Source organism: Entelurus aequoreus, linkage group LG04 (assembly GCF_033978785.1).
Source record: "Entelurus aequoreus isolate RoL-2023_Sb linkage group LG04, RoL_Eaeq_v1.1, whole genome shotgun sequence".
Lineage (NCBI taxonomy): Eukaryota > Metazoa > Chordata > Actinopteri > Syngnathiformes > Syngnathidae > Entelurus > Entelurus aequoreus.
This window is the reverse complement of record NC_084734.1, coordinates 42074098-42088097: the sequence shown is the minus strand read 5'-3', so window position 1 is coordinate 42088097 and position 14000 is coordinate 42074098. Positions and strand designations below refer to the sequence as shown.

The 14000-nt window shown below is 37.8% G+C and overlaps 1 protein-coding gene across 1 annotated transcript; it reads right to left on the bottom strand.

Moving 5' to 3' along the window:
• Nucleotides 1-984: 984 nt before the first annotated feature.
• tbx18 (T-box transcription factor 18) lies at nt 985-8197 on the bottom strand. The gene is made up of 8 exons (XM_062043570.1): nt 7850-8197; nt 6919-7063; nt 6474-6575; nt 5710-5881; nt 5012-5179; nt 3341-3405; nt 2178-2272; nt 985-2119 (listed from the first exon to the last, which is right to left on the bottom strand). Exons 1-8 carry the CDS (start codon nt 8082-8084, stop codon nt 1614-1616), a joined length of 1488 nt encoding a protein of 495 aa, XP_061899554.1. The 5' UTR covers nt 8085-8197; the 3' UTR covers nt 985-1613.
• Nucleotides 8198-14000: the final 5803 nt, after the last annotated feature.

The following is a 14000-nucleotide window of genomic DNA, read 5'->3' as shown; positions in this document are numbered from 1 at the left end:
AACAAGAATTTATTACGAAATGTAACAAAAGCGATGCACTCTATATTGGTTTCATCCAGGTTGTTTTCCAGGGAGGTTAGCACTCTAAAAACACTAAACAAATAGACATGCTCCAAGTTTAGAGTGTTTAATCATTGTCCGTTTAAAACTGTGTTATTCCGCTTTTACCACTTGAACATGGTTTGGTCCTTGGTATTCTTCGGCATGTACTCTTAAAACCGAGTAGCTAAATAACCAATGAACATGCTTGTTAAAAAAAAAACATTTCATAATACAACGAGTATCTCCTATGGCTGCCATACTGTAGCTGTGCTTTATAGACGTACGTCCGCTTGAAGCTTGAACACCGTAAAGGATTTTGAACTATCGTTAAGCCATTGCTACATTTACACATAAATATGTCCTTGTTTGGATTTTGTTGTAAGCTTTTCAAACAACATTTCATACATTGATGTCTGTGAAAAGATAGATTTACATATTTGGTGCTGAAACTGTCTGTAAAAACAGTTGTTTGTGGTTGTTTTTTGTAATGAAATGACTTGCTATAAATCTTATAATTACTGCAAACATCGTAAATGTGATATTGTCTGACTTTTTTTCTAAAACTCTTTTACATAACTCATAAAATAATTCTACTCATGACTATGTTTTTGTGTGCAATCCGACTAAATTGGGCTGAAAACATGCTCTGTGTGGTTGTGTGTGATTATCACTCCAATACAGACAGACCATTTATGTTGTAAACGTTGTAATTGGTTCAGATAAAAACAAAGCTGCTATGACAACTCAACACTTGTGTAATGGCAGTGCGTGCAAGTCAGTTATATTAATCCCGTACAAAAGCTGTGGCGTGAATAGATATGCAGCATATATATATATATATATATATATATATATATATATATATATATATATATATATATATATATATATATATATATATATATATATATATATATATATATAATTTGTAGGGACGGGGCCAAAGAGTTTGTAAGAGAACGAAAGAGTCGCTGACAGGCCACAAAGTTCAAGGCCGGCGCTACCTGACCCAATCTGAAGAGCCCAAGCAGGTGCATAAGTGCAAGGGTCACTCTGCCCATTCTATACCCTCCCTCCACGCCGCTTCCTACCGCTATATACAGAGCGTGCTGTCCCATGGAGCCAAAGGCATTGTGTTTTCCAAGCACACGTACAACACATAGGTCTTGTTCCCTTCTGTGGTCCTTCATGTTAGTATGCAACAGCTCCTGGTGAAGAATGTAGGTTCTCCTCCAAACATTTCTTGTTCTGTGCTTATAAAAAATATGTACCTTTTGTATCATAATTACGAATACTGAAGTTTTTACCTTAAAACAAGGCGGAGTTCACAGAGATCTACTTCCATGACGTACTCACTTTAAGCCTCTGGGCCCCCTTCATCCATAATCAGTTCCAGTCGGGCCCCGGTAAAAACATCCAGGCCTCACTTCCTGTGTGGCTGGACATGTGACAGAAGGTTCTCGAAAGATCAGATGGGGGTGTATTATCAAATGACACAATGGTTTCCTCCGTTCGGAACCTTTTAAGTGTCATTTGGATTTTGAAGACTGCAGAAATGTAGATGTCCAAGTTCAGCCCATGTGGGCAGTGACCTGTGAGCCCCCCGCCCCTAAAGTCCGAGAGTCAAACAAGAAGCCTTGTTGTCCCGCGGCGAGCACGCCCAGGCTGTCCGTTAGCGTCCCGCTTGGAGACGTTCCAAGGAGGGCGTTCTGCTGGTTGGCGTTTGCCATATTGTCAGGACTGGCCGCAAGGCGTGGAGATGGCGGGAATGTGTAGCCGTATAGGCCGTAAGGGGGCGTGTGCAGCCGCAGGCCGGCGTAGCCCTGCGGGGAGGGCAGGTAGCTGAGTTGAGACGTCGGGAGGGGCAGGGAGCAGAAAGCTTCACTCTCGTACGCCGACGGGCCTCGGGAAGGGGGAAAAGGGTCTGGTGGGTTGCTGTAGCGGTGGAGTGGGAGACCTGGGCGGTTGCAGGTGAAGTCGCTTGGGCTGAGGGGGCAAACCTGGAAGGGCGATGAGCAGGGAGACGGGGAGAGCAGGTGAGAGGACACGCCCACACCTGCATGAGCTCCTGGGACTCCTATGGAAAAAGGACCAATTATGAGAACTTGCTTACAGACAATATCATTTAGACTTGCCTTGTTTGGCCATGCCGGGGATGTCTTCGAAGGTGAGCGTCCGCAAAGATGGTCGCCAGAAGGCATAGGACTCGACCAGTGCCTCTAGACCCATCCTGCAAAAACATCATGTTAACACATCTGCACGCTAACCCCACCTCGCCAGCTTGTACGTCGACCGCCATCGCCCTCCCTCTCTCCCTCCATCTTCTTCCAGGCCGCGGGTAATGAGTGGCATAAACGCCACGTCGCCCTTAGCTGCTGCCAACCAGGCTCTCCGAGGTAATTGCTTTCACACGGCTTTTACGGGCCAATCAGGGCCAAGGAGCAGGAAGCTGCAGGGAGGATTTATGAGGTGGTACTAACCCACCTCCCCCCCCACCTCCATGCCAGCCCCCCTGCCCACCACACCCGCCCTCACCAAACTGCCTCGCCGGCCTCTAAGGTGCGGTAGAGAGAGCTTGAATGGCGGCCTAATTCAAGTCCTCTGTTAGCCCTCGTTAGCGTGATGATAAAAGTCACCCCCTCAGCATTCCCCCACCACCCATGGGGTCGTAGCCTTGGTGATCATTTAAACAAGCCTTAAAGCAGCCTATCAGAGCGCACGTTTGTTTAGCAAACTGCTTAACTCTTCCTGTAATATTTAATGGTCATTTTTTCTGAGTTTGACAGGGTCGTCTTTCTGGTCCCCCGCTGCTTTCCCGCCCCTTTCACTGTTTGGAAACTGTTGGGGGTTTACTGCTGTGTTGTTTTAATGCTGTGTTTATACGCTATATGTCCACAAATGTGTTTGTACAGATTTTTCTCCAGACACTTGACTTCTTCGTCTTATTTTGCTGTTTTTGTTTCAGAGGCCCGGCTGGGATCGGACGCTCGGTTTGGATCTGTGGCCAATCTTTCTCCTAACAGCGCCAAGCGATGAAATGACTCACATTTCCAGATTAAATCTGCTCAATACTGTGGTAAGAGTTGATTAGTTCCACTCTGAGTGGATTTTCACTTTCCGAGGAAGACCGGTGCACACTTCCCTTGAGAGAAGGATAAATAAATGCAAGCCCAGCTTTCCCTTCCCGTAATATCCGACTGAAATAGCCGTGACAAAAAAAAAAAAGCCACAACCGTGCAAGAATATCAAACATGACCCAGTTGCAGCAGATGATGTGAAAATCTCCAGCTCAACTCACCGGTTCCTGCCAGAGTCCCTGAAGCCTTTGGCGAAAGGGTTTCTGTCGATTTTCAGCCTTGTTATCTAAAGAAAGACAAAAAAATCCCCCAAAATCTTATGACAACAAGTGTGGCATGCCAGGAGAAATAGTGTTCTCTATGTGTAGCGCTCACTTGTACATATCAGCATGCCGCTTTTTTTTTTTTTTGTCTCTTGGCATTTAGACGAAAGTGTGCTGTTTGTTCTTCAGCACACTTGTGACCCGTTGCTTTCAAAAAATAAAATAATGCTCCTTCCAAGGCATGACCCTGTGATGTGAGGCTGCACTTAAACACCACTTATATATCATTTAACTTCAGCCAATTAGCAAAGTTACTTTTACAATACATCATTGTTTGTTAACAATGCCATGAATACAATGTATCAAATTATATTTCTAAAAAGGGTTTATTGTGTATATTTGTTTACTTTTGCTAATTTTGTGAGATTATGAATGTAGAAATATTATCGATGAGAACATTTTGACATATAATTTTTTAATGTGTTTATACTTTTGCTAATGTTGTGAGATTATGCATTCATACAATGACACACTTTTGATGTATGAGCACTACTGAAAAATGTAAATTTTGTTTGGTGGTGTTTTTTGCTTAAAACTTCACAAAATTGGGACATACATGCTTTTCATTCAGTATCAATGTTATGCAATAATTACAGTAGCCCTCTTGAATCTGATACAGGATTTTTAATGCAAGATTTGTGATATTTTTCTTCATCTAATATATCAAATTATATTTCTAAAAAGGGTTTACTGTGTATATTTGTTTACTTTTGCTAATTTTGCGAGATTATGAATGTAGAAATATTATCAATGGCAACATGGTGACATATAATCACTACTGAAAATGTTTTATCTGATTATACTTTTGCTAATGTTGTGGGATTATACATTTATAAATATTAACTCTGACACAATTTTGATATATGAGCACTACTTTTGTTTGGTGCTGTTTTTTGCTTAAAACTTCACAAAATTGGGACATACGCTTTTCATTTAGTATCAATGTTATGCAATAATTACAGTAGCCCACTTGAATCTGATTCTGGATTTTTGATATTTTTCTTAATATGAGCTAATGCTTGAATCATGATATCAAAAATTACAGGCTCTGCAGAAAGAAAGAAAAGTAAAGTTCATACAAATCTGCAAACTAATTAAAAAAATATGTTTGTGGTTTGAGGACAAAAAGAAACAAAGTGTGGAGATACATGCATTTCATTGGATATTTAAGGATATGAAAGAGACTGTTATCTAGTTGTGATTTTATTTATATATATATATATATATATATATATATATATATATATATATATATATATATATATATATATATATATATATATATATATATATATATATATATATATTTGTCTTTATTCTCTCAATAAATAAATAAAGATGTCATAGCGTATCTAAAATATGACAAATATTGTTTTATATTCAAAACAATGTTGTTGTTTTTTCTAAAAACTTGCAAAATTTGGAATTATGTGTTTTGCAGCTGCTGGAACATTCTAGAACATGCGGGTGTACAGTTTTAGTCAACCATGTGTCAAATCTACTGCTGACATTCTGTGGTTTGGACCAACGTGTTCATTACAGTATATGGTGCAGGTCATCCAGACATACCTGCTGGTTCTGGTACGCCGTGACAGTGGTGAAGACGGTCTCGACGAAGGAGAATGTGTGTGTTCCTTCCCCGGCAGGGACGGCCTTCACTGGGGACAACTCCTCTCCACACTCCTTACGGATGACGTGGACACGGGGCTGGTATTTGTGCATGGAGTGCAGAATGATCTGGTGTGAGGAGCGCAGTGTTAGCACTTGGCGCATGCGCATGTTTTACTTTGTAGCAATTGGGCGGTTTTTCTTTCTTTCTTTAGAAAAACACATATTAGGTGTGAATCCGTGCAGGATGGACCTATATTTTTTCCCACGTTTTTTCTACATTAACCTTCATTTAGAAATGAGGTAACATGCAACACTTAACTGATTTATCCAAATTTTAAAATGTTATTCATCGGATTATAAAAAAACATGTTATTTGTCAGCACTATTTTAGGGAAGGGAATATTTTTATATTAACCTTCATTTAGAAATGAGGTAACATGCACAAAGCGTCGGGCGCATCAGCCAAGGAAGAACCTTTTTTTTTTTTTTAAATACTGTTCCTTAATTGTTTTCACTGTAAAATACATTTTTGTTCAACTCAGGCTAATTAGTAGAAATACATATGCTATTTTTGAAAATGTTTCTGTAATTAAAGTAACACATGCACGCAATAAATTAGATATATTAATGATGAAGATAATACAATAATACATTACATGTCCCTGGTCGTCCAGCTCGTTATTGGTCAGCTTGAGTTTGTCGAAGCTGACCACCTGACGCATCCACGTCTCGCCCGAGGCAGGCGAGTCCGGGTGGATGTAGACCCTGGGCGGCACCGGAGAGTCCGCGTTGCCCGCCACCATCCACTTGGAGCTGTGGTACACGTACCTGCATTGATTGATTGGTTGATTGAGACTTGTATTAGTAGGTTGCACAGTGAAGTACATATTCCGTACAATTGACCACTAAATGGTAACACCCGAATAAGTTTTTCAACTTGTTTAAGTTGGCGTCCACTTAAATTGATTCATGATATGCACGGACCGGACATCGAAACAAATGGGTGTCAATCGGTGTGTATTTAATATGACGTCATGGACACGCACAGCTCGCGTATTTAAAATGTCACGCGTGAAGCAAACCGTTCTTTTTTTCCACACTCGATGTTTAAAACGTGTGCGCAGTACAGGCCAATGATACCGCATTCCTGGTGCGTAAAACTACGCGTCAACTCGCTTGCAACTAAACAACTTTCCTCTACAATCTTCACTATGTAAACCTACTTTTGAAAAATGACCACAAAAGGCTTTTTTTGGGGGGGCGCGTTACAGCGACATTTGCCTCTTTGACCTCAGCGGGGAGAGGTTAAAAGTCCAAAAGGCTTTTATTTTTGTCCAAAAGGAAGAACTAAACAACAGTGCCGAGCGCCGTTTGTGCAGACCAGGAACGATTTGCAGTCTTCACATGCAAAATAATATACCTGTAGCGTTTGTTATCCACGGGAATAATGTCCATGGCGATGTAATACTGCTGATGTGGGTCCAAACCCGACATTTTCACACGCATTGCAGGAAACATCCGCCTGGAACCAAAACACATTATTAGCCACACATTTTACACTAGAGCACCTGCTGCAATATTCATTTTAATGCCACAATATACAAATATATGCTGCATAACACAGACACATGCAATTAAAAAAATGGACATACTTACAGGACACTTCTCAATTTAATGAAATTAATTGTAAAAATAAATTTGTTTTTTACAAACACAAAAAATAAGCCTAATGAATGAGCATCATTCGTTAGTTATTTATTTGTATTGTGCCGGACGTTATAAATGACATGGCATAATTAATTGACTCAAGGAGAAGTCACTTTTGCATGAACAAAAAGCATGCAAATAACTAGAAATCTGTCAACCTTCCAGCCTTGGTAATGATCATTTCGGTGCCAATCTCATGAAAGCGTTTCCACAGGTCTGAGCCTTGCAGGTCCACGCGTGTGTCCTCAACGTTGCTGTGCACCACTGCAGGCTCCGGGCTCTCTAGCAGCGCGTCCTCGCTCTCTGTTGCACGCACAAAACACACCACGTTTTAATTGTAACAAATACTTTACATTTACCAGATATATTTTTTTATTTTTAGATATTATGAAAACTGCAGTTTTTTACTGTTTCAGTGTCATTTAAGATGAAAACAAATGTTAAAAAGGTGACTTGACACAAAGCCCTTCCCTTGAGCTATTATGGCTTTATTCATCATAAGGACATGTTTATTTATACATTTACCACTGTTTTTCTTCAAATGTTAGTTTTTTTCTGACTTGAATCTTTTAAATAAAACATTTACAGGACATAAATGCAGTGTTGAAGTGTTTGTATTGTAATGCTTACATTCAGGCCCTGCAGAAGTATTAGGGTTTGACTTACTCTGCAGGCAGGATGGCGCCAGAACTAAATCATAACACGTTTAAAGTTCCCAAAGCATGCATGTATCTTGGTACATCTTATACGCAGCTAATGCGTGTGTTAATGATGCCGAGTAATGTCACACACTCACACCAATGCAGGCAGAATACCGCACCATGCACATATATTTTGTTTGGCAGTGAATTTGCATAAATTAGTGGGGTTTAATAATTGTAATATTTGCTATAAATAATAAGTGTTTTAAATGTTGTGACTGTTTTGCATAATTTTACAAACAATTGTAAAACTCAAGTGAAAATGTATCTCCGAGCAGCCGATAGTCTATGTGGATGATGTTGTAGTTGTGTGCCAGTTTTTGTTAATATTGTTCCATCTTGTGTTGCAGTGTTTGGCAGAACTCCTTATGTGTGTTGTTTTACTTACGGGATCCGTCACTGGCACATTCTCCCTCGCTGCAACGCTCGCTGGAGCGCGCTCTACCGGCACAAGGCTCCGGGCTCCCGGGCACTTGAGGGACATCACTTCCGTGGTCGTAGCCGGCGGAGGTAACGTCCTCCCCGGCCGTCCTGCGTCTCTTCTCCGCCCCGATGAGTGCCTCCACCGAGAAGGCGTGCGCCTTGACGCTGAGTGCGCACGGCGAGCGACGCTTCTCGGCCATGGCTCCGTCCCGGTTCCGTGGAAGTGTTGACGGGAGTCACGCAGAAGACTCGTCCTAAAGCCGAGGTGTTCTCTCGTCCTTCTGAATGGCTGTAAGGGAACCAGGCTGACGCCTCAGTGATCCACCAGCAACACTTTTTGGAAGGGGTGTCAACAACAAGAGACCCGGAGAGGAAAGGGGAGGGACAAAAATGAGGATGTGTCAATCACAACTGAAAGCAGCCAATCAGAAGTCATCACAGCGCCCCCCTCAGGAAGGGGTTCCCTCCGTGGCCCCGCCCCCTTGCGCTGCCCAATGTGGTCAACAAGTGGAGCAACATGTTGATGAAGATGATGATGAGTGGATCAAACCCTTTATTTAGTGGCCTTTTTCACGCATTGTGGCGTGCACGCTTCATGCACGGCTTGTCGTCAATTTGAGCTTATGGAGCTCCCAAATGATGAGCTATGAACAAAAACATAAACATTGAATTGAGGTAAAAATCGTCCAATTATAGGGAATGTTGCAGCTGCAAATAGTAAATAAGAACAGGTTAAAATGATATAAAGTGATCTATAAACCAATAGTGCAACATTTTATTGAAATATATGCCACCTATCCGTGTAAGTTAATAGAGGCAAAAATATGACATTAGCAGCTTTAAATAAAAACAGTAACGGAAGTAATGCAGTCATTCGGTGTTTAAGATAGTATAAGGGACAAGCAGTAGAAAATGGATGGATGGATGATTGCATAATATAAATTAATTACTATTTAAATCAATCATTTAGATCATGTATTATTTACAACATGATTCATATGTATTTTATTATGTAAATAAAATCCTAATTCTTAATGGGGGAATTGTTTTGCAACCAAAAAATGGTTTTAATTCGTTTACTCTTTTTCTTCAGTGGCGTTTCCCGATAAAAATCAATTTTATGACTGATTCTGCTGCTGCTGCACCATCAAACAGGGTGAGTAACTAATTGCCTCACCCATTTTATATATATATATATATATATATATATATATATATATATATATATATATATATATATATGTGTGTGTGTGTGTGTGTGTGTGTGTGTGTGTGTGTGTGTGTGTGTGTGTGTGTGTGTGTGTGTGTGTGTGTATATATGTGTATATATAATCCACGCAACAGCAATTAAAAAAATACAATAACATTTAAAACAAATTAAAAAATATATATATATATATATATACCTGTATATATATATATATATATATATATATATATATATATATATATATATATATATATATATATATATATATATATATATATATATATATATATATATATATATATATATATATATATATATATATAATTTTAATTGAACTAGGCTTTTCTGATGGTAGTAGTTTATCCTGTATGCAATTTGCTTATATGATTGCAAGTCTTGAATATTATTAAAACAAATATCCTGTTATCGAGGATTAATTGAATTAAAATATTTGATTTTTTTTTTTTTAATTGCATTCGACACTGGTGACATTACTGTTGATTAACTCACTTCTAATATTCAAAATGCTCATGTATTTGGCCTATTGCAGGCTTTATAACTAAAATTCTTTTGTTGTAATGTTTTAGCCATAAAGATAATATATTTAATAATTCTTACTTGTAATATCCTAGTAATTTATAATGTAATCACATATGTCCACATTTTCTTTTTAAATCACTAGGTCTCAAAACATTTTTTTTTAGGATTTTGAATATTTTAGAAAACGAATGTTTTATCGTTGTAATCGGAATAGTCTGTAGAACATTGATATTTATAGAGCAATATATAATCTTATGACTGATTTTAATTTCACCACTAATTATGTGGCTGATGTTATTTCAACACTTACATTACGTTTTTTTTTTCCTGTCCACGAATATTTTTTTTGTTTGTTTGTTTTTTCACGACGAACCAATAACGAACACCAGGTATTGAAATAAAAAATAATACATTAACCAGCTTCCCGTGTTTTTGCCCGGGTGCACTTGCGAGTTCAGCCAAACAGAATCGAACGTGTTGTTTGTTTGTTTAAAAAAAAAAAAAAGTTTTAAAAAAAAACACTTAATTGATTGAAATCTTTGGAGGCGTGTATGTGTTAAATTGATACTCGGAACACGGCCTTTTACGACACTCATGTCAGGATTAATGGTTTTCATTTTCATTAATTGTTACTTTTTTATAACAAGATGTTTCCGTTTCTATTCGATGAACAAAATATTTTTAAAGTGGTTTGAAGATACAACACCTCGCCTCCTTTTCATTTATATGTCCGCCTTGATTTTTGCAAGACAACATTAAATAAACTCAACTAAACAGTGTATACATGTGTTAAATATTATAATGCTAATCATTCTAATGTTTTAATAATCTGATTAATACAATCTATTTGAAAAAAAAACTTAATTGATGACATCCAATAAAACGTTGGTGTTTATGCTCAGTTTATTATAAGTGATGCATTTTGCATGTATAGTTTTTTTCTAAGGTGCTGATTACCTTATTTAGTGGCAAACAAAGTACTAAATGCATTTTTAAAATACCACAAAAGTACGTTTTTAATCTTTCAGCATCTTTGTTAGAAGCAGATTTTTTTTGTAACTATGGACCTCACAATATATTTGAAAGTTATCGCAAAAAGTTAACTCAAAGCAGCATTCCTTGCTCATATTCATTATTACATTGACTTTAAGCACACATAGGTAATAATAAAACAATTAAATCATATATAAATAATAACTGAGCTACTTAAAAAAACAGGAATAATAATTGATGGACTAAAGCACATATCAGTACCACAGCACAGGTCTGTATAATTAAAGCATGAATCAGTAATATTCAAACCACTAAAGCACATATCAGTAATAAATAAACTACTTAAGCACATATCTTTAATAATCAAACTTCTAAGACACATATCCATATTAATTAACATAACAATAGTAATTAAACTACTAAAGCATATTTCATCATAAATAAACTATTAAAACACATTTGGGTAACAATTAAACTACTAAAGCGAGTGTTTGTATAAATAAACTACAAAAGCACACATTGGAATAAAAATAACTACATAAGTGCATATCAGTAATACTCAAATGACTAAAACACATGCAAGTATGAATCAACTACTACATCACATGTCAGTAAAAATAAACTTCACTGGTAATAATCAAACTACTAAATCTATATATATATATATATAAATATATATATATATATATATATATATATATATATATATATATATATATATATATATATATATATATATATATATATATATATATATATATATATATATATATATATATATATATATATATATATATATATATATATATATATATATATATATATATATATATATATATATATGTGTGTGTGTGTGTGTGTGTGTGTGTGTGTGTGTGTGTGTAGTTTATTTATACAGACATTCATGTGCTATAGTTTGATTATTACCGATATGTGCTTTAGTAATTTATATATATATATATATATATATATATATATATATATATATATATATATATATATATATATATATATATATATATATATATATATATATATATATATATATATATATATATAAAATGACCACGCTATTATAGCACGTATCAGTGGTAATTAAACTACAAAGGCAAATATAGTGCAAGTAGGTAATCATGTTCGTTATTCATTTATATGCATGCTTTAAGTTGAACGTCACGTTGGCTTGCACCTGTGCAACAGTTGAGCTGACAAAGATGACATTCATCCCTTTTTTGTGGAGCAGTGCGCCATCCGAGCGAGGTGACCTAACCCGCGATGATGATGATGATGATGATGCGTTCACTGACGCGCTTGATGGAGCTTTGAGGTTTTTTCTTTTCTGGTTTTCTCTGTCTCTCTTTCTCCTTTTTTTCGTTTTTAGGAGCAAAATGTGGTCATGACTCAGTTGGACCTCTGTGTGTGTGTGTGTGTGTGTGTGTGTGTGTGTGTGTGTGTGTGTGTGTGTGTGTGTGTGTGTGTGTGTGTGTGTGTGTGTGTGTGTGTGTGTGTGTGTGTGTGTGTGTGTGTGTGTGTGTGTGTGTGTGTGTGTGTGTGTGTGTGTGTGTCGGATGTTATTCAACTTGAACACATACGCACACACGCAGTGCGACATTATAGTGTTCAGTTCATTCTCTTCAATCAAAATAAATCTGACAGATCCGCTTTCAGGAAAAAACATTACTCTGGGAATATACTTTGAAATTTTGTTTTTCATTCTATCTCATAACTGCCATCATTAATATACATGATTTAACCATGTTGTGCTGACACTAAAACATAGTATGTCCAGAAAACACATACTGTGACCACAAGCATTATATTTTGCCAAGAAAAGACTACATTTTGCAAAGTAAACAACCATATTTTGCCAATAATATACAGTACTTTACCATCAAAATCCTATAGTTTGACCCCTTGGGCATCATATTATTGCATGAAAACTCACACTGACATTTCTACAAACAGCATATTTTACCAAGAAAAGACAACATTCTGCCATGTAAATAATACAACACTGTTTAACCATCAAATCATATTGTTTAACCTGCAGAACATTATATCATGTCATGAAAACATGCACACATTTCCACAAACATTACATGCGATCAAGATAATACATTCTGCCATGTGAAAAGCCAAATAAGGGAGGTTGAGCTCGTAGGTGCCAGGTCGGGTGGGGGCGGTCTTCCCAGCCAGCTGCCAGCTGCCAGGAGTCTCTGGGCTCCTCGGGGCAGGGGGTCCCGTCTTTCTGCCCGCATGCGTGGGGTGTTGTCTCACGATGGTTTGAAGGCTGGTTGTCTCCTTCTTCTACCTGTCTGCAGCCTGCAGTCTGCAGCCACTAGTCTGCCTGGTGGCATGGTGGACTCAGTTTTTGGGGGGTCCTGGCGCTGGCCGGCCTGCCTGCAAAGGGCCGATTGCCCCTTGTACCCGGTGTACCGCGCCTGCTGTTTTGGGCTGGGCTTTCTGGGTGGCTGGTGCCGTACTTTGGCTCCCGCACATACTTGGAGACAAATATATTGTACATGCAAACATACATACATATATACACACATAAAGACGTATATTCATACATACATACATACATACATAAGTACATTTAAACAAATGTTCGCACAAACATAGGTACACATACCATGCACGCCCATACATACATACATATATACATACACACACACGGTACATACAGTCACGATCAAAAGTTTACATACACTTGTAAAGAACATAATGTCATGGCTGTCTTGAGTTTCCAATCATTTCTACAACTGTTATTTTTTTGTGATAGAGTGATTGGAGCACATACTTGTTGGTCACAAAAAACATTCATGAAGTTTGGTTCTTTTATGAATTTATTTTTTGGTCTACTGAAAATGTGACCAAATCTGCTGGGTCAAAAGTATATATACAGCAATGTTAATATTTGGTTACATGTCCCTTGGTAAGTTTCACTGCAATAAGGCGCTTTTGGTAGCCACCCACAAGCTTCTGGCAAGCTTCTGGTTGAATTTTTGACCACTCCTCTTGACAAAATTGGTGCAGTTCAGCTAAATGTGTTGGTTTGTCTGACATGGACTTGTTTCTTCAGCATTGTCCACACGTTTAAGTCAGGACTTTGGGAAGGTCATTCTAAAACCTTAATTGTAGCCTGATTTAGCCATTACTTTACCACTTTTGACGTGTGTTTGGGGTCATTGTCCTATTGGAACACCCACAGAACTTTCCTCCAAAAGGTCTTATCTTTGTCCATGTGATGTCAGACGAAACAAAAATGTAGCTGTTTGGCCACAATACCCAGCAATATGTTTGGAGGAGAAAAGGCGAGGCCTTTAATCCCAGGAACACCACACCTACCGTCAAGCATGGTGGTGGTAGTATT

Coding starts and splice junctions, on each gene's coding strand:
- tbx18 (XM_062043570.1), bottom strand. CDS start 8,084: ATGGCCGAGAAGCGTCGCTCGCCGTGCGCACTCAGCGTCAAGGCGCAC. Junction 6,576..6,918: donor ATCATTACCAAGGCTGGAAG/GTTGACAGATTT, acceptor TTTTGGTTCCAG/GCGGATGTTTCCTGCAATGC. Junction 2,273..3,340: donor AGGGACTCTGGCAGGAACCG/GTGAGTTGAGCT, acceptor ATGTTTTTGCAG/GATGGGTCTAGAGGCACTGG.